This window comes from Glycine max, chromosome 11 (genome assembly GCF_000004515.6).
Source record: "Glycine max cultivar Williams 82 chromosome 11, Glycine_max_v4.0, whole genome shotgun sequence".
Taxonomy (NCBI): domain Eukaryota; kingdom Viridiplantae; phylum Streptophyta; class Magnoliopsida; order Fabales; family Fabaceae; genus Glycine; species Glycine max.
Genome location: NC_038247.2, coordinates 7,879,048 through 7,899,626, shown reverse-complemented (window position 1 = coordinate 7,899,626; position 20,579 = coordinate 7,879,048). Strand labels below are relative to the sequence as shown.

The 20,579-nt window shown below is 34.3% G+C and overlaps 3 protein-coding genes across 5 annotated transcripts; 2 read left to right on the top strand and 1 right to left on the bottom strand.

The window, feature by feature from the left end:
• Positions 1-35: 35 nt before the first annotated feature.
• LOC100794949 (uncharacterized) lies at positions 36-4,771 on the top strand. Of its 2 annotated transcripts, NR_155431.1 has the most exons (7): positions 36-129; positions 816-1,082; positions 1,253-1,387; positions 1,610-1,731; positions 2,170-2,226; positions 2,746-2,880; positions 4,365-4,771. NR_155431.1 is itself a non-coding variant. In NM_001362184.1 (6 exons), exons 2-6 carry the CDS (start codon positions 831-833, stop codon positions 4,428-4,430), a joined length of 645 nt encoding a protein of 214 aa, NP_001349113.1. In that variant the 5' UTR covers positions 36-129; positions 816-830; the 3' UTR covers positions 4,431-4,766. The 2 variants fall into 2 exon arrangements, 1 of the variants encoding a protein (NP_001349113.1); NM_001362184.1 differs by lacking the exon at positions 1,610-1,731 and having other exon boundaries at positions 4,365-4,766.
• Positions 4,772-5,246: 475 nt separating this feature from the next.
• On the bottom strand, positions 5,247-13,441 carry LOC100794424 (uncharacterized). Of its 2 annotated transcripts, XM_003537744.4 has the most exons (12): positions 12,644-13,441; positions 12,157-12,273; positions 11,831-12,023; positions 11,433-11,599; positions 11,162-11,333; positions 9,816-9,880; positions 8,626-8,707; positions 8,210-8,267; positions 7,918-8,042; positions 7,128-7,211; positions 6,969-7,039; positions 5,247-5,711 (listed from the first exon to the last, which is right to left on the bottom strand). In XM_003537744.4, the coding sequence occupies exons 1-12, from the start codon at positions 13,141-13,143 to the stop codon at positions 5,588-5,590; spliced, it is 1,758 nt and encodes a 585-aa protein (XP_003537792.1). In that variant the 5' UTR covers positions 13,144-13,441; the 3' UTR covers positions 5,247-5,587. The 2 variants fall into 2 exon arrangements, with proteins under 2 accessions (XP_003537792.1, XP_014619439.1); XM_014763953.3 differs by lacking the exon at positions 12,157-12,273.
• Positions 13,442-15,782: 2,341 nt separating this feature from the next.
• Positions 15,783-20,206, top strand: LOC100793376 (transcription initiation factor TFIID subunit 15). The gene is made up of 8 exons (XM_006590764.3): positions 15,783-15,969; positions 16,637-16,792; positions 17,172-17,527; positions 17,635-17,820; positions 18,089-18,172; positions 18,659-18,737; positions 18,820-18,946; positions 19,707-20,206. The coding sequence occupies exons 2-8, from the start codon at positions 16,673-16,675 to the stop codon at positions 19,913-19,915; spliced, it is 1,161 nt and encodes a 386-aa protein (XP_006590827.2). The 5' UTR covers positions 15,783-15,969; positions 16,637-16,672; the 3' UTR covers positions 19,916-20,206.
• The last annotated feature ends 373 nt before the right edge of the window (positions 20,207-20,579 follow it).

The following is a 20,579-nucleotide window of genomic DNA, read 5'->3' as shown; positions in this document are numbered from 1 at the left end:
TCATTAATATTAAGCTAGCTTTGCTAATATTGGACCCTTCAACCCCAAAAAAACTAAAAAATTAAAAAAAAACATCAACCGAAGGGGTCATTTCTCCCAATCCGCTAGCTTCTGCTTTCTGTCTTCCAGGTTTGCTCTACATGTACTAAACATGTTCAATAATATGTATATATGGGTTTTGTTTTATGTTTACACGAAATTCTCTTTCTGCGTGATCTTGATTATAAGCTAGGAGTATAAATATTTATTTGTGGCATTCTGTTATGCATTGCACTAGAGTTTTATTATTTATCTTCCTTTGGAAATTTAATAACTTGTTATTCAATAAGTTAGCTAAAAGAAAATCAACAAGTTAACCCGCAATTTAGTAACCAGTACCAGCTAGCTTTTCAGTTATTTTTTTTATCAAACATCGTCTTGGTCTTAAAGTAGAATTTGGGAAAAGCATAAGATGATCTCTTTGATGTTCTCTGCACATGGATGGAGTTACGATTGTTAGTTAACTAAATTCATGCTTCTAATTCTAAGCTTATCTATTTGAAAAATTGTGAATGATCAGAGTAATAATTGTCTCAATCTATTATTATCCGTGGCCTTTTTGTTTCTATAATTGTTAATTGGTCTTATCAAATTCTGTAATTGCTTCATGATGTTCGATCATGACCTACTTTTCAAATGCCCATTTTGTCTTTTATCCACAAAAAAGAAGTCTGTGTTGGGCTGAGATTTGAGAACAATATGTTTATTTTTTATTTATTTTTTTGGCTGCTAACAGTATTTTAATTTCCACTTTCCATGCATATTTTGAATGACAGTGCGTGAAGGATACGATGAACATCATGTCTACCCACCAGTGTAGTTGGCCTGTGAGAATTCAGGATCATCCTGACAAAGGAAGTATTAACAAGGCTCCATTTTCCAGAGGATCGGAATTCCTTAATGTTGGATACCATGCTCAAAAATATGGCCATAGTGCCAGAAAATGTAGGCCCATTTTTGCCAGTTCAGTGAGCAACAGTATGGATCCTTCTGATTCAGATGACACTGATAAGAAAAAACCTCAGAATGGTGAAATGGGAGGAGTACGTTCAATTCTCAGTTTCCTATTGCTTGATCAATTTATATTTATGTCAAAGTGATTTTCCAATTGGATTATATCCAGACTCTCAGTCTTAAGAATAATACATTAAAAAGCATTAACTTTACATTGCTGTGCTTACCTGAGTCTGGCTTCTTTTGAAATATGCATCAGGTGAATAGTGAAATGCTTAGAGAGAGTCTCGAGAAAATAGTTGGAGAAGATGATTCCACGTTTAGTGGATTTGACCTTGCTACTCTTATCAGGAACAAATATGGGAGGTCTTATGATGTACAGTTGATAAAGAAGGTTAGTTTTTAAACAAGTGGAATTATATGCGTGATTTACTTGCTCTGAGTTATACATGAAAAATTCAGCCCATATAATATCTGGCTTGTTTGTTCCAAAGTATAATTATTGAGAAATGAGGGGGAGTTATCCAGCACTTCGTTGGAAATTGTACACTGCTGTTTCTTCTGCCATAGAAATTTCATTCTTCAGCTGATTTATCTTCTTGTCAACTCTATCCAGATTGCATTTGTTGATCAGGCATATACTTTGAAATTCTCAAACATACATGCTGTTGTTCATAGACATGCAAATGGTGATCAAATCCACAGTGCACATTGCCATCTTTTTCCACTTTAGCGCATGTATGTCCCTATTTATTAGTTAGCATGCTTGTGGTTGAAAAAATTCTGATAGTAAAGAGATGAATGCTGTAACTAATAATTATATCATGTAGTATGCTATTAAAAAATTGGGTTTATCCGATCACAGTATACCTTAGTGTGGGATAAAGGAAATTATATTGAAAGAGTTGGATATGCTTAGCTGTGATTTATAGACCGATGTCTTTCCAAAAATTACTAGCATCCTTGTTCTTGAATGTTGTTGCATTATATGTTTCCTTGAATATATAACTTGAAACTTCATGAGTATGATGCTTGTTCCTTATTTTCACATTTTACTTACGAAGTCCTTGGAGCATTATATCAGCTCCATGGTGTGTGCTTGATTCTTTGAAATTGGATAAATTGTTGAATTAAGACATGGTTTAGTCTCATACTGTTAAACATAATCTGTTCTAGGAATTCATGGGAAGAAATCTCCTTGCGATGAATGTCATGTGGAAGTACATGGAGCAGGTATTAAAAATTCAGTGCTACTTCGTGTTTTCTTTGTCTAAGATAAATGATTTGAGTAGATTCCTTTCAATTGAAACATACAATTTATTGGACACTAAGAAAATAAAGGAAACCAGACACAACTTTTTTTCTTAGAATTTTTGTCATAATGAGTTGAATTTGTTATTGACTCTGTTGCATAAACGAATGGTTCCCTGAAATGTCACTTATCCAACAGCCATGCTTACAAATTCTGAGTGAATTATGTCAAGCTGGCCATGTTGCATTAATCAAAATGAAAACAGCTTATGCCTACAGTCAGTTTAGAAAGGGAGAACAAAAGAAAAGGCAAAATGCAAAGGTTACTGTTTTCATAGATTGCATTGGTATGAAGAGTTTGAGTACCTAAACCATGCATTTGGTTGTACTTTAAAGTACATGGTTATTAAAAACAGTTTGTACCACTATGGAATTGCTTGTATACATTGAAATTATCCATTTAATTGTATTTCAGTATCTCCAATATTTTTTTGCTATTAGAGATCTTTCCCATTGACCGAAGAAGAGTATATTTTGAGGCTTGATGATATTGCAAACACCTTAAAATGTTGGGGAGCTGTCTCACATATTCGGAACAGCCTAGAAAAGTCGAAGGAACGACCTCGGATAGGCAAGGTATATGCTCTTCTGTCTTTTGTATAATTATCTAGGTGCTGTTTTTAAACTTTGAAAGTTGGTTGAAGACTGTTTCTTTCTTGGATAATAATATCATTAACGAGAAAGAAGGGCATAGTGAAAGGTGGATACATGTCTTTCTTAGAGAAGACAGAAGATACAAATAAGAAAAACCAACAAAACAATGACTGCTTAATGCAAAGCAGCTTATATGCAAATTAAGGGCCTGTTTGACTAAGCTTCTCTAGAAGCACTTTTAGGAGAAGAAAATGATGAGATGAGCTTCTACATAAGCTAAAATAAGTTCTCCATTGGTTAATTTGTAGATGTCCTATCATCTTTTAGAGTGCGTTTGGATAGAAAATTTTAACTAAGGAAAGTAATTTATTAGAGAATTTGAATTTCTATAATCTAGAATTCATTGTTTGGATGTTTTTTTTGTGAAGAATTTAAAATTTTGGAATTTTAAAACAAAATTTTAAACAACTAAAAATCTGGAATTTCAATTTCCTTCTAAAAGATGAGAAATTAAAATTCTCTTTTTACAGTCTTCTCCACAAAACACCGTCTGAGCTCGTGGAACATCGATCAAGTGTGAGCGTAGAGGAACACGTAGAACTAGCATACCAATCATATCTTCTCTTTTTTTCATTCATTTTTTTTCACCCTCATAATTTTAATTTTTTTTATCCAAACACAAAATTTTGAAAATAAAAGAATTTTAATTGAAGTATTTAAAATTCTTAAAATTTAAAATTTCTCAAAATTTTAAATCCCCCCATCCAATTTGGATAGAGAATTTTAACTGAGAAAAGTAATTTATCAGAGAATTTGAATTTCTGTAATTTAGAATTCATTGTTTGGATGTTTTTTATGAAGAATTTAAAATTTTGAAATTTTAAAACAGAATTTTAATCAACTAAAAATTTGGAATTTCAATTTTCTTCTAAAAGGGTGAGAAATTGAAATTCTCTTCTAACAGTCTTCTTCAAGAAACACCGTCTGAACTCCTAAAATATCAATAGGGTAACTAGCACACCAATCATATCTTCTCTTTTTTTTTCATTCATTTTTGTAATTTTAATTTTTTTTTTATCCAAATACAAAATTTTGAAAATAAAAGAATTTCAATTGAAGTATTTGAAATTCTTAGAATTTAAAATTTTTCAGAATTTTAAATTTCTCCATCCAAACATACTCTTAGAGAAGTTATACGAGAGAGTTTCTACAAATTAGTTAACGGTTAGCTAATGGAGAATTTATTTTAACTTATGGAGAAGTTCATCTCATTCTTTTTTTCTTATTTTTTTTTCTTAGTATTTTTAAAGAAGCTTACCCAAATAGTTTCTAACACTCAAACTAGAACGAAAAATTCTACAAGTGTAATTTTGAAGTTTTATACTGACAATAATCCCATAAATAAGTGGTTGCCAAGAAAAAAACAATGGTCAGTGTACATTCGAATTTCTTATTATTTGCTGCAGGCAGTAAGCATTTTTATAGATATGGATGAGTCGGGTGCTCGTTCCAACGAGTGGATCTACAAATAGAATGCATTGCTGAATTGAAATCTTATTTAGTCAATGGATTCCAGATTCCAGTGAAGAAAAAGTCCATAGCGCGCATGCAGGACCACCACTTTTTGTGAATTTCGTTAATTTGGAATTTGTTATACTTGGATCTTAACAACATCTACAGAAGCTTCTCTAACGTTTCTGTTGGCAACTTAGCATCAGGCCTAGGCAAATATATTTTTGGTTCGTCCCTTCTTTTTTTTTCCTTTGTTCGATGTAAAATGAGTTAATATAAGAAAAAACATTCATATTAAATTTCTAACGAACTTCTCTTCAATTTAGAGTATATATTAATACTGATTGTTGTGTTGTTGTCCTATGTGCATGCCTGTTACTTGAAACATGAGAGAAATTTGAATCCTTTGCCAGTAAGTATGAATATAGCCAGCTGATGGTCTAGCTGCTTTGATAGAGAATACAATTTTCAATGTAGCTTTTATCAAAGTAGAAATTTCTTTTCAGTGCCAAAATGAAGTTTTCAGAGCAAAACAATCAGATTGACTAATCTCAAAACAATAGATTCCAATCCCAATTTATGTTCAGGTTTAAGTAGCGTGACATGTGAGAAACTATGTATTTTCCACCATTTTTATAGCATCATGTTGACTCCACCTTATGAAGATATATATGCCCCCCAGCATATCGATAACTTTTTTACTTTGGCCATAAATTATTTTGTGAGAATCAACTAAGGTAAGAATGTAGGAGTTCAGTGATCTTCTTTCTCTTCAAGTTGGTATTTACAGCTTCAAGTTCACAAATATAAAAGCACAGAAGACAAACAACACATTCTACAAAAACTGAATAGTTGCAAAATAAATAAAATTAAACATATGATCCATTTCAGTAAGTGCAAGCTACAATTTACATGCTATCTAATTTATCTTTGCCTGCTTTCTTCTTTACAATAATTATAAGCCGACCTAGCATTGGCATCTACACAAATAACCTCGTTGATACATTATAAACCTCTATCACATGCTATAAGGAGCCGGACCAGTCAATGTAATTCTTTACAATCATAGATCAAGACTAGATGAGTCAATTCTTTGCTTCAAAGGATCAAGACTACAAAAGTTTCCTTTTTCTGGTGGAGGAAAAAAGAAAGAAGGAAAACCTACAATAAATCTATTTTAAGAGCTGCTATTTTGAATTGGCTGGGAGGGGCACTGGTCCGCTGGTGAGTTTAAGAGCTTCCTAAGAGAACGGTACTGCAGGCGGACATTCTCTCCAGTTTCAATAATCTTGAGCAAATACCTGTACAAAAGTTCACCACTAAATGAGAATTTACTTTTTCACTCTTTTCCATCTCAAATTAGTGTTGCAAAGAATGTAAAAAAAGAATGATTAGATACATCATATAAATTAAACATGTAGAGTGCATACAAATATAAAAAGCATATAAACTACCAAATCCCACCCACAGAACCCAATAGTATTCTACACTTTCAGAAATAGAATATCATAATAGTCTTAAATTTATACATAATAGTACAGTGCTATTAAAACTAGACAGGATAGCAAATTGACTCAGTTTTCGGCCATTTAAAATGGCAGGTCGAAATGGAGTAAAAACTTTCAGAAAAGTTGGAAAACATAGAGTTGATTCACTTGATTGTGACATTTACAGTGTTTGCTTTCATGAGTATACAAGCTAAATCAACCAAAGAGGTACCTAAGGACCCATTTGAGGTGGTTGCGAGTTTTTGGTTTTCAAAATAAAACGCATTCGGAACTAAAATGGTTTTTAACTCAATTTCAAAACATATATCTTCATTCATTTTCAAAACCAAGAAAAAATTATTTATGAATTTGGTTTTAGTTTTAAAAAAACCCCTCTCCTAACATTTAACAATGGTCCTACCCTTGCCGCCACCCCCACAAACATCAGCACCACCACCACCGGCTCTGCCATTACCACTAACATCGTCATGACCAATATCGACACTCCCACCACCATCACCGCCACTACCACCATTGGCACTGCTGCCACCATCGCCAACCACCACTACTAACACCACCATTGTCATCACTAGCATTATCACTGCCACCAATCCCATCATCACACAAACACATCTTTAAACTAATTTTAATATGATAGGAAACTTTTAAAATGAGTTTACTTTGAAACTAAAAATTAGATGGGAAAAAAAAAACTAAAACCAAATTTTAAAAACTAAAAACTAGTTGTTTTTAAAAAAATTGAAACTTACAAATAAAACCACCACAAACGGACCTAAGTATAGTATACATAAACAAAGGGGCTTGGGATGGTCATTTTGGTTGGCGATGAAGACAAAACAAAATACAGTGAAACCAAGCACACAGAAAACCTCTATATACCCTTACCACACCCAAATGGGAAAATGCGCTAAGGCATAAAAGAAGCTGACTAATTATGTAATGTGCAGGGAAACGGAATTTTTATATTAGTATTTCTACATTACGGGTAACTTATAACTCAAAATATAGAGTCTAAATGCAAATTTAACAAATCCATCCTTGATAACTCACCAGCCATTGAGACACTGAGATGTAATCACAGCTTCTTTCCCAACAAATTTTTCTGGTGTTCTCCTGTTGCCCTGTAGAAATTGGTTGTTCTTGATTCCGCTGACTATTTGGATATATTAGTTGCCAAAAAATTGAAAACGTAAAACCAAAAATGTTTACCTTAATAACAACTTTCTCATTTACCAAAAATGGATATTGTACTCCCCGCTGAAGTCCATCGGCAGCAGTAAAATCTCCATTTTCCTGAAACATTCAAGTGCCAACAGAAATAAATTTCTCTCCAAAAATCTAAATCCTTACAGTCTTGAATATTTTGTTTAATCAGAAAACATATCCTAATTATCACTAGTACACAACACTACTGGTTTGCTACTCATGCCAACTGGTCAATCTCTTCATCAATATGTTTGATGAGTTTGTGTAAGTCAGTTTATAAAATTATATTTTAAAACACAGATTACACAGATGATAAGAAGAAAAGGCACAACAACAACACAACCCAGGAAAGCAGAAACAAAAAGGAACACAGAAAACAGGAATTGACACCAGATACATAGCCACTCCTCCATGCCACTGCTTCTCACCCAAATCCATATATGATTATTCCCTCATCATTGCACTCATGACTCTTCAATTCCCTTTTCCAGTTATCCAATCTGTTAGTCATTTCTCTCTCTCCTCCAACTGATTTCTCCACTCATTGACTCGTTTTTTTTCTTATCTTATTTCCATCCTTGTTCCCTTTTCCTCTTTCTTGTTCCCTCATACACCTACAAGCCTTTTCTACTGTTATGCCCACCTGTTTTTTTTACTCTCCTTCCATAAACACAGATGAATGGCACATCATAATCATTGTGACTGAACATAAAATAAATTCATTTAATCCTTGCCCATAAATCCCAATCTTTTATGGGCAAGGATTAAAGCACAGGCTACTTAAGTTATATACCCCATTCACTCTTCTCATTGAATCCATTTGGTCACCCATTTCTTTCCGCCGCTTTCGGAGAGCGGCATTACGAAATAACCTCCGATCATCCTCATGCTTGACAGCAGCTGCTGCAGCTCTAAGAGCTGAAAAGGAAATCAAATTAATCGGTCACAAAAATAAATAAATAAAAACAATAAACCAAATGCATCAGATAGATAAAACATAACCAGAAATAAGGCATAATCCGTGTATTTGTGTATATTGTGAGATGGATGAAAGAGAGTTAAACTGTGAAGGAAATGGAAGATACCATGATTAGGGATCAAAGAACCAGTTTCAATTTCCACATTGCAGAGAGTACATTTTGACTGTTACAGAAACAGTAACTGTAAGTATGATTCTTGTCTCTCCCATCTAAAAGTTTAATACCATAAAGAAAGTGGAAGGTAATAAAAATGAGACAACACAAATACAACCAAAATAAGAATACCAAATGCATGGAGGGCACACATATCAAGAAAATAAGTTTAAATACACAGTAAATAAGGATATGGTACAATTTGATGCTGGATTTAATTGTGAAATTCAAGGCATTAACTAGCTTAAAGTAGTTAATATTTTGATATAGAAATTAAATGTTAACATTTTGATGCAAAAATACCACTTTATTCAGCAATGGGCTTTCATTTTTTAATGCAGAGATGTAACATAAAGAGTCCAACTTACCGTTTCAATGACTCTCCTCAGCATGAGACCACCAAAAGAATGTCCACATGAGACAAGCATGGCATCTTCAAGGAATGTGCCACTGGTAAACAAAATTGAAAGAGGAAATGAAAATAGATATCAGAATAAAATTAAATCTTAGTACATCACTACATCCTCAAGGGCATATTTTTCTTTTCTGATCATAATAAATGAAAAGGACACAAAATGAGCTAATATGCAAGTTAAAAAGAAAAGCTCTACATGTGAACAAAAGTACTAACAAAAAACCACCAATGTTGCATTAGAGATTAAGAGAAAATTGCTGATATGCCAAAAACCCACGATAAGGTTCCAACTTCCAACTCGAGTTTTACTTAACACAATATTATCTATAGCTTCATTATGCAACATGGAAAAATTAAGGTGTTGAACAATCTTTTCTCTTCTCCATATTATTGTGAAATTTTACTCGTTAAGATCAATAATATCATTAGTCTGGCAATTATAACTCTGGCTCCATATGAATGTCATAGACAATCATTTGGTCCAATCAGTAGAATCTGAAGACATACATAATATAACAGCAACTCTCTTCACAGAGTCATACATTCAGCAACACTTGCACAGACCAATAGCAACAGAAAAAGAACAGAGCAATGAATTAGACATCCTCAAGGCATGGCATAATTTCTCTAAGGTATAAAGTAAGAACATGGACAGAGCAAAGATAATAGTTTATTTCCATGTACTTAAATCTATTGCATATGTTTTATAAAAGGGGGAAATAACATTGCATATGGAATTATGGATCACAATAAATAAAGGAAATGTGCACTACATCAAGTATTTTCAGAATGTAAGATTTCAAAATAAAAGAACAAAAAGAAGTATTCTCAATCTCAAGGCTTTGGGCATACCATGCTCTAATAGCATAGTGTTATTATCATGTATATCTGTAATTGCACTATGAACAATCCACTGCAAAAATTAGCATAATATTTTATGTATTCTCCAAAGAGTGGATTTATTAATCTTTTACTTTTAATCAACTCCTGTCAGTCTTTTGTTATGGCAACTTCTTTTATTTTTTTAATTTTTAAAGAAACTTGGAAAGAATTATGTGAGACTGTTAATCACATAGTATCAATAACATACTTCTCAAACAGAGTGCTAAATCAGTTGGAGAGTTGAAGTTAAACTACACTTACGATAAAGGATCTGATAGAACACTTCTTAATGATGGCTCCTTATTCACATTGTGTTGAGCAGCAGCCTGTGAATAAAAAGAGTATAAGTTTCCACATGCATCAAAGGATATTTTCTTAAAGGGAAATCGTAGAAGTTTTACAAGAAGAGCCATTACTATTACAAGAGCTGTTATAAATGACAGGGAAACAAGAAAAAGACCATTATGATCTTCTGAATAGCTGGCCTCAATGGTTACCACATCAAGTAGTTCATTCTACTCAATGTGGGACTCCTAACATTGCCACCCCTTTAAGGGCCAACCTTCATGGTGGCTTTCACTCTATCGACACTGACCCAGTGGTAGCCAGCCCTTTTCCCTAGGCTGGCTTCACTCAGTTATCAGTATTCGGTTTGCACCTTAATCCAGCCTATATAGGTAGCCCTTTTTGTGGCCTGACTCTCAATGAAAACACTAATTGTTAGGACTTAAGCACAAGAGGAGAGCCCAACCCAATAAGTGGGAGAACCTCAAGGCTCAATACCACATCAAGTAATTTATTCTACTCTATGTGGGACTCCTAACACCCTCCAATGCCAACAAGCTTACAGACAAAAATGCTACATGCGTAAACTTTTACTTAAAAATAAGTGAAACAAGAAAGTCATAATCAAATTAGTTTAAAAGATCAATTCAGTCAGTAACTTGGTATAGGACACTGGACAAATAACACAAGCTAAGCTCTAAGGATTAGTTTGTATATAGCATCACACCACAGGAGCTTAAATTCAGCTTTAGTTTCACAGCAGAATGCTAGCAATCAAACATTGTCATTATCAACAGGGCAACAGGCTCAACACTGATCCTCGATATTTCACATTGTGTGTAGCAAATGAAAGTTTAATTGCAAAAAAAGTTTTAGTTACATTATAATAATATCCATGTCTTTTCAGGGTAATACCACAATAGAAGGTATAATACAATATTACAAAAGAAAATGAAGTGTAAACATTGTTTATGATTAATTTTCTGTTAATTGCATTCTACTTTCCATTAGTAAATTTTACGTTAGAAAGAATCCTATTGAATGATTGAATCTGGTTGGAGAGGAACTCGTGTGGCTTTTGCAGCAGGAAAGTTACAGTTGGAGAGAATATGAATGCCGAGATTTAAGCAATTTGTAGTTTTACAGATCTCTGAAGTATTTGGGTGAGTAAAGAAGAATGTGGTGTTTTGAAAGGTGTCTCTTTACAGTTCCATTTGTCATGGTTAGGATCTTTTTTTTGTTTATCTAGTCATGATCAGTGTGGAGGGCTTCCATAATGCATATTTAAAAATAAAAATAAAAAAATAGGAGAGATAACTTACATCAGCATTATCACATCTGCTGCCTATCAGTTCTTCGGCAGCAAGGTCATCCATAAATTGGCTTACAGATATTCGAACATAGCTTTGGGGAATAACATGGCCAGCTGCTGCAATTGGGGAACAATCTAATATAGCATTGCCCTGTGGCATGAGCCTATATGCAAGAGAAGACCTACAGTCACAAAGCCCAAGAAAGTACCTAAATAAGTTCCTTGGAAATCTTATCAGTCATCACAAATACAAGACTTTTTAAAAAAAAAATATTTGGTACCTTCCTCCACCATTAGGACTCAGAAAATAATCAGGAGAAGCTCTATATGATGCAGCAGGACATAGGCCAGCAGTAGCATGGCTAAGTGCCTTGCCTGTTATAAGTAAAAGATCTCCAGGCCCAAACCCACTGTCTGCCAGATACCATCGACCACTGGGATCACATACCTAGAGAAGAAAATAGATTATTCATAAAAGTTGGAAGATAAATCAACTCAAAAGCCACCAAGCTTTAACAGTCCCTAAACAAAATTACCCAACAGACTAGAAAATAAATATTGGACAATAGCACAAGATATTGTGATTTCTATGGGACCTAAAGCTATTGTTTTTCTTCAGCGAACTAAGACACACTTAAACTCTACATTTTCAATCCACATAAAACAATTAAAAAGACACCTGAAGACCAGGAGTGTCAGAAGATATCAACGTCAACAATCCCTTCTCAACTTCACCATTCATGGTAGGCTTACTGCCTCCAATGGCACCCCTTCCATTTTGCAAAGAAGCATGTGAGTAGGTCACAACAAGAACCGACGAAGACACCTCATTAGCAGGCAATGGAGCATCATCAAGCAAATGGTTAAAAACACTGCACAAAGCAATTTTCTTCTTGTGAACACGCATAATCATAAACTAGAAAGAAAAGAACAATCAGACAACACACGGTAACAAGACAGTTAAACTAAAAAGAAAGGCCCTCCTTCACAATCCCCATTCCTTACTCGCTTCTAAGACGCAAATGCCTCGCAATGGCACACAAGGCGGATCGAGATGCCTTTCCCATGCACCTGAAAATATCAGCCATGCAAGGGGGAGAAGAATCCCAATCCTCCAAAGCCCTGAAGCCATAAAAAACAGTAACAGGTCAAGGTTAAGCCAAACATCATCCATATCAAAACAATAATTTTCCATCAAAACACTAAGCTCCAAACCTATTAACAACAACAACTACTCTTGTCTGAATAAACTTCTCCATAAACACTCGTAAAATAAGAAAAATAACAACAAGGTAAAGTGAATTGAGCAGTTAATTTATGAATTGAATTTCTCTAGTGTGCTAAAATCAACTTCTCCAGGAGCACCTAACTTGTAACTTTTACAGAAGCTTTCATCTAATCTAACTTATCCAAAAGCTAAAAAGTGCATAAGTTGATTTTAGCTTATCCCAGACAAGCTCAACTCATTCATTTGAGGTTGAATGGTTTATACCTTCCTGCTCTGTACATGTAAACCCCACGGCTGCCCTTGCCAGAACCAAGGTGGGCCCTACTTCTGAAGAACAACCTCGCACCTTCCAAGCCGCATCGCATCAGAGCAGTGTCTTCGTTCCCCAATTCGATCAAAGCAGCATTGTGCCGCAACAGAGACCCACACAGTGCCTCCATTGCTCTCAGATAGGGTCCCCCTGGTGCCCCGTCATAGGGGGCAATGTCCGAGAGCCGGACTCTGACCAGCGGACACGTCGGCACCGCCGTCAGACCGGGCTCCACCGTCGTAACCGGCACCACCGGATGAGAGGGGGGTGGGGGTTGCCGGATGGGTTGGACGACGGAGAGCGGCGACTGGGCGGAGGGTGACCTAAGGGGAGTGGTGGTGGCGGTGGTGGTTGTGGTGGAGGATTGGGGATTCTTGAGCTGAGGTGGCACCAGTGCAGAGGGGTTCTGCTGTTGCTGTTGATGCTGCTGCTGCTGTTGCATGATCGCTACCATCAATCATTCTGAACGGTCGATGGGAATATGACTGATGGAGGACTCGGTTAGGTTTTCTAAGTTCGTTGGGTTCTGTGATCCATTTTGATGGTGGCGCGCCATTCGTCCATGTTTTGTTTTGTTCTTTGCCTTTACTCTTACTTGTTGGGGTTGGAGGGTTTTTTAGCAGGCAGCTGCAGAGAAGATCCAACTCCCCTTTCTAAAACAATTAAATTTAAGTTGGTATATTATCTGTTCTAACTTTTAACATGGTAAATAACGTGATTAATTTAACGCCCCAATGGCTGATATTTCAATGGTTCACACGCTAAAACACTCTATTTAATTATTTTTTTTACTCACAACTCTTCAATGGTTATAATTTTTTTTTAAATAGTCTTTTTAAGGATATCAACAATCAGTTATGACACAATTCCGTTGTTTTTAGGATCATTGACGACTAAAAAAATTTTATATTAATTTATAGGTATAATCAATGATCTTAAGAATAATCAAACGATATTAAAATTAATTATCAATATCTCAAAAATGACTATTACGAATTGTTATGATCAAACGAATGTTATTCATCAAAAAGTTTAATAAAATCTCATATGGATTGTTTTGATAGTAAAATTTGTTTTCTTTCTATTTTGTTTTATTAGGTTCCACGTAGGATTAAGATAAAGACATATTTCTCTTTACTCATTTACTGTCTTACTGAAATACTGTTATCTATGATTTCCAATCAATTAAACAAATAATGATTCATGGCATTAAGGTTTCCAATTTTGCTCCTATGATTTCACATTTTTTTTTCAAATGATAGTATTATTGTTGCAACAACTGTTGAATAAGCTTCTCATATTTTTAACTAATATCCAAAAAAATCCTATGAGGTGGCTTCTGGAGAAAGGGTTAACCTCAAATAAATAAAAAAATCTCTTGTGGGTGAAATGTTCCTTGAACCATATTTGATAAGCTGACAAATCAAATTGGGTATAAAAGCGGTATATTTGAGTCTACCTACTTTGGTATGGAGGTCCAAAGCTATTTAAAAGTCATTTTATGTATCTCAAATATATAACAATACACAATTGAATGATTATATTGTTATTATATTTTAATTTTACTTGTTAGGATTGGTTTAATATTGAAGACTTTGAGGAACTTGTGTAAGGTTCAATATTGTAATTTATTGTTTTAAAAAATATACATTTATTTTCAACATAATAAATTAAAGGCTAAATAATCTTTTATTTATTTTTGTTAAAATTGATCCTTTATATTTTAAAAGTTTATTTTAATCTTTTATTTTTTTAAAGTTGATTTAAAATGATCCTTTATCCATCCAAATTTAACGTGGTTAATAAAATAAAAGTATTAACGGTTAAAAATCACCATAAAATATAAGTTTTTTTCCCTACTTCTCTTTACTCCATCCTATTTTCTATTTGCAAACCTCCCTCCTCCTCCCATGTTTCGCCAACCTTATCACCTTTGCCTCCATTGTTTTTCACACCCTTCTTCGATGTCATGCACCTATCTCCTTCCTTACCACCACTACATTCCTCTATTATTTTCTTCCTAATGTTGTTAGGGTCATCGTAGTTCTACTACCACACCAACACCAATTCAAGCGCGCAAAAGATTTGTCCCCATTGAAACCTCCCACAACCTCTTCATATGCCTCCACTACAAATATTGGGGTCGTCCATTGTGAAATTTGGGGCTTTTATTGCACAACATTCACATATTTAAGGCATTTTGTGCATTTAAATTTTTACCTATAATTTGTTGTTCTCAAACCTTATTGCGTTTTCGACTTCGAGATCAAGATGGAAAAAAGCCATATTAGGGTAGTTGGGATTATGGTGTGGTGGGATCTAGGTCGAGGTTAGGGTGGCGGCACGATGGTTGTGCATCACCGGTTGTGGTATGTTGGTTGTGTAGTCTGTCGTCTATGGCGAAGAAAATGAATCTGTTGGGGAGAGATGTCAAAGTTTGTAATGTTTTTTAAAACGTTATTTGAAATAATATTTTTTAAAATGTTAGTTTTTAATTTTTTATATTTGACTTAATTAATGTTTTATTCCTTGAATAGTTTTTTTAGTTGGAAATTTAAAAATACATTTTTTAGTTCCTAAATTTTAAAAATTTCATTTTTTAGTCCATGATACATTGGGATAATTTTTAGCTGTCTTAAATTAATTTTTACTTTGTAATCACTTAAATTTGTATTTAATGTCACAAAGTACTTAAAAACCGTTACAATTAATTTATTATGTTAGAGACTAAAAAAATAATTTTCTAAAATTTAGGAACAAAAAAAGCATTTTTAAATTTTAATAACTAAAAAAACACACTCAAAATCTAGGAACTAAAATAATAATTTAGTCTCTTTTATTTTTATCTTCAATGTATTTTTTTTTACCTTTTTAAAATGAATTATAAATTTTTATTTTTCTATTATTTTACACATTTTAATTACTTTTAATTTTATGAAATAGTCAGAATTTAATAAACAAATTTTTTTAGCTGTAATTCTAATTTTGGGCTAGTTTGATCTCACATATATATATAGCCTTAATATTAATAAAAATCAATTTTACATAATTTTCGTCATTCAAAATCAAGACGAGCTATCCGACCCGTATTATTGTTGTGAAAAAAAAATGAAAGAAAAAAAAAAGTATTAACTATTAAGGATTGGCATTGGAAGAGAGGAAGAGAAACAGTGCAGGGAGAGTGGAGAGGGAGTGAGAGGAGAAGCGATAAATCACAGATCTAACGAACAACACAACAACTGCAGCATTTATCCGATATCTCAACCTCCTCCGATCTTGGGTATGCACTCTCGTTTCATTTCTTTATCCTTTTATCTCTATTTGTTCGTTTTTCTGTTCTATAATTTGCCCTTAATTTCGTTTTTTCAACCAAAAAAACCTTCCAATTGTATCTTTATTCTTCTTCCCTTCACCCCTTTCTCTCCGATTGTTTTACCATCGAGCAGTTACTTGTTCAAACGGTGTCTTTCATATTGCCACAGTCGCCCAACGTGGCTTTTGGTTTTTTATTATAACGGGGAAAACAGATTACACCACTGCTTTGTTTTTCAATCGATACACTGACTTTCTGCACTGTACGATTTTTCATCCGATGAAACTTCTAGAACATGTTTTTTTTTTTTTTTTGCTAAGGCGTTGTTCCACGCAATAAAACTTATTTTGCATTTTCTTCTGTGATTTTCACTCTTTAAATAACTACGCAGTTTTTTTTTTTTTTGCGAAAACTAATTTCATCAACGTCACATTTTGCCCCTTAATAAGTAAATTTGTGTCGTATCCGAATGTTTGTTGTTTGTACTTGTTGTCAAACCTTGCAGAAGAATTTTTGTTAGGGTTGTGATAATTTTTTGTTTTCCTTGGAGGTTAATTAATTAATTAATTAATGTCTTGACTTGTGTGTGTGCATTTGTGTACCCCTGTCAATTAATTGGCTTGCTCATTTTCAGAGCTCTGGTTGCTTCTGTTTCATGAGTTAAGGCCCCATGGCAAGCAATCCTGGAAATCATGCCCCTTCAAATGGGTCTGTCTATGTATGCAACTTGCCCTATGGGACTGACGATATTATGCTGGCTGAATATTTTGGTACCATCGGATTAATAAAGGTATGGAGTCTGCATCATGCATGGCAACCATTAAAATTAATGTTATCTTATTGTCAAAATGTCTTTCCTGCTATAGGAAAGATCAGAAATCTTATAAGGAACATAAGTATGGATTCAATTTTTACCTTGGTCAAATTGGAATCTCATATTTCGATGTAAGATTTGAATTAAATTCTGGTTTTTTATCCTTGCAAAATGAGTTTTATTTGGGGTTGTTTACATGAACAATAGGTTCAAATTTTCAATTCATGATTGATTTGTCATTTTTTGCATTTCTCTCCATATAATATTGTTTCTTGTCTTTTTTTTTTACCTTCTCTATGTTGCATTTTATTTCTAAACTGTTAGTCTTATTTCCTTTGCAATTCATACTTCGCAGAAAGATAAACGTACAGGGAGACCAAAAATATGGTTATATCGAGACAAAGAAACTAATGAACCAAAAGGAGATGCTACCGTAACATATGAGGATCCGCATGCTGCTGTAGCTGCTGTTGAATGGTTTAACAACAAAGATTTTCATGGCAATACAATTGGAGTTTTTATAGCAGAGTCAAAAAACAAGGATGAGCAAGCATATAATGCAGCAGTTGAACCTGTAGTTGCTGATGATGTTGGTGGACTAGAGGAAACTACCAAGGATGTTAATGGTGGTAGTGGAAGAGGTAGAGGTCAAAATGATTCTTCAGGCAAAGCATGGCAACAAGATGGCGATTGGTTGTGTCTGAATACAAGGTCTGTGATATGAAATTGGTGAGCAGCTCTTTCTTGCTCTTCTACTCACTTCAGTCATTTTAGATGATTTAGTATTGAGAGAATAACATTTTTCCCTCTCGTAGCAGTTGCTCCAATGTGAACTTTGCTTTTCGTGGTGCTTGTAATCGCTGTGGAACTGCTCGTCCTGCTGGTGCTTCTGGAATTTCAGGGGCTGGTGGCCGTGGCAAGGGACGTGCTGCACAAGAATCAGGGGGCATTGGCCGGCCAGCTGGTGGAGGACTCTTTGGTCCCAATGATTGGCCTTGTCCAATGTATGATTATGTTATATTGCCTTTGTGTTCTTTTCTCTCCTGTGTCTGGTTTCTTTATAATTATTTTCTATTCCATCATCACTAAATGTTTTACTGTTGACCAAGTTTTTTCATTTCGTGAGTCATGTTATAATTAACACTTGGCCTGAGGTAGTTATACTTGACGTTGAATTTGCACATCACGTGTACACTTTTGTGGTTTATGCAGGATTTTTAAAATAAAAAATTTAATGTATGAATTGGCTCTCATGTTTTTTTTTTCACTTAGGTGTGGGAATATCAATTGGGCAAAGCGGACTAAATGCAATATCTGCAATACAAATAAGCCTGGGCATAATGAGGGTGGTGTAAGGTATTGGATTGAATTCTTTTATATACCTTCATGATGACTATCTATTTGCATGCTAGGAAGTGTGTGGGTGTGCTTTTGGTCTTTTTCCTGAAGTCTTTTTGTAAAATGCATTCCGTTGTGTTTTATGGAAAATACCATGAAGTATTTCATTTTGGGAGACTGGGAGATTTCAACTTATGAAGTCTTGTCAAAGTCAAACAAACTTCCATTTATTTAGTTATAAAATCAAAATTAAGTCCACATATGTTGTTAACCCAGTTGGTATTTGGTTTACACATGGATTAACCATTATTATTCATTTTGGTTTCAATTTTGAAAATGTTGGATTTCTTCAATCATAATTGTCTCCTTCATTTTTCATATGTTGAAGCCAAAACTTCAATTTAGTGTCTGTTTTACTATTCACAATTTTTTTTTCTTTACCAATGAAAATGTTACTGAGGTTACTCTCCTAAGGTTTGTTCTTTATAATTTCTAATTAAACAGAGGAGGACGAGGTGGAGGTTACAAAGAGCTTGATGAAGAGGAAATAGAAGAAACTAGACGTCGTAGAAGGGAAGCTGAAGTAAGATTGATTAAAAGTCAGATCATACATGCTATATAATATATATACTACCTTTGTCTTATAATATCTTTTTTACTGTCAGGATGATGGGGAGTTGTATGATGAATTTGGAAATCTTAAGAAAAAATACCGTGCCAAAACACAGCAAGCTGAAGCTGCACGTGGGCTTCCTGGTTCAGGGCGTGCTGGTTGGGAGGTCGAGGAACTAGGTATTGCTGCATATCTAGAATTGTTAATACTACATGATCATTAATTACAAGAGCAAGCTGAAGCTGTACAAGTGCTTTGTGAGCTATTCAAACTCCCAAAGCCCCCACCTCCACACTTTCCCCACATGTTATCCTAGAATCATGATTGCATATCATTTCTTTTTAACGTTTTCTTATTTCCTTTTCAGCATTCTTGATCTAGGCTTTATGCAAATAGTTGATTTTTTAGTTTCTAACCCTGCATACTAGATCAAACTGGTTATTGTTTGTCTTGGGCATTGTTTGGATAAACTTCTCCATTAGCAATTGTAGCTGAAGAAAATAAGAAGGAAAAAAAAATCAGCTTTTCCCATAAGCTAAAAGTATCTTATGCATAAGCTAATTTGTAGAAACTCTTTTATTTTAACTTATTCAAAAGACTATTTTATTTTAACTTATGCACAAGTTTAGTTTATTATGGGAGAAACTTATTTTATTTTTTCTTCCTATTTTTTCTCCTGTAAGTGCTTATGAAAAAGTTGATCTAAATAGACCCTTAGTGCATTTATGTAGCAGTTGATTGTCCATCTAAAGTTTCGAGGTAAAATTATATTGAACTGTTTATTTGTGTTGGAGTATATTATACAGGTATATATGGTTTGCCTAGTTTTTTTTAGCTATCATGGTTAATGAGGATGCATAGATATGCCGTGTTTGTATGAAATTATGAATTGGTTTGATATGCAGTAACCAAGCTATTCTGTAATAATACCTATGACAGGGATAGACAGGGATGCTAGAGAAAGTAGAGACAGAGGAAGGGAGCGCAATGATGGGGAGAGCAGGAACAGAGAGCGAAGCGAAAAAGAGAGGCCTAGCAGTTGGAATAGAGAGAGGGAGAGGGGAAGAGACCGAGATTGGGATTATGTTGATCGAGATAGAGATTATGGGCGAGATCGAGATCGGGACCGAAGTAGACACCGTTACTGAAATTAGCAGCAAGAGTGCATCCGGATGTGTTGACTACCATGCTGTGTTGGCCTTTTGTGGAAGGATTTCAATTGCTTTGAATTCAATCCTTAAGTTTGGGGGATCAACTTCCTGCAATCTGATTAATGCCCATTTTACTTGGCATGGACCTTTTGTACAACCTATGGTATTAATGTTTTTTCTATTCACAAGGACAAGTTTTTGTTTGAGAATGTCGCAATAGTTTGAACTATTAGTTGTCGTCAGCTAATTTCTTGTGTTGTTTGAATGGAATAATTGCTAGAGCGTGAATGATAGTATTACAAGACGATGATGATCTTGAAGGCTGACAATTTTTCCTATTGCAATTTGCAAATGAGTGTTTGTTGCTTGTTCGAGTTTTGATGGTCATTAGACTCGTTACTCAGTCATAGATGCTTTGGGCGAACTAGTATTACAAGAATACAATTTGTGACATAACTAGTTGGAGGTAAAGACGCCAGAGAGCAATCAGTATGCAGAACATGAATTAACCCATTCGGGGTCGAAGTTAATTTCAGTATGTTCGACTCACATAAAGAGTCAGGTCTATAAGTTCATTAAATGATAAATATGTCTTATTATGTTAGACCTTAAAAATAGTCTTATATCTTTGAAATAACTGAAGTTGAGTTTTATAAAATTT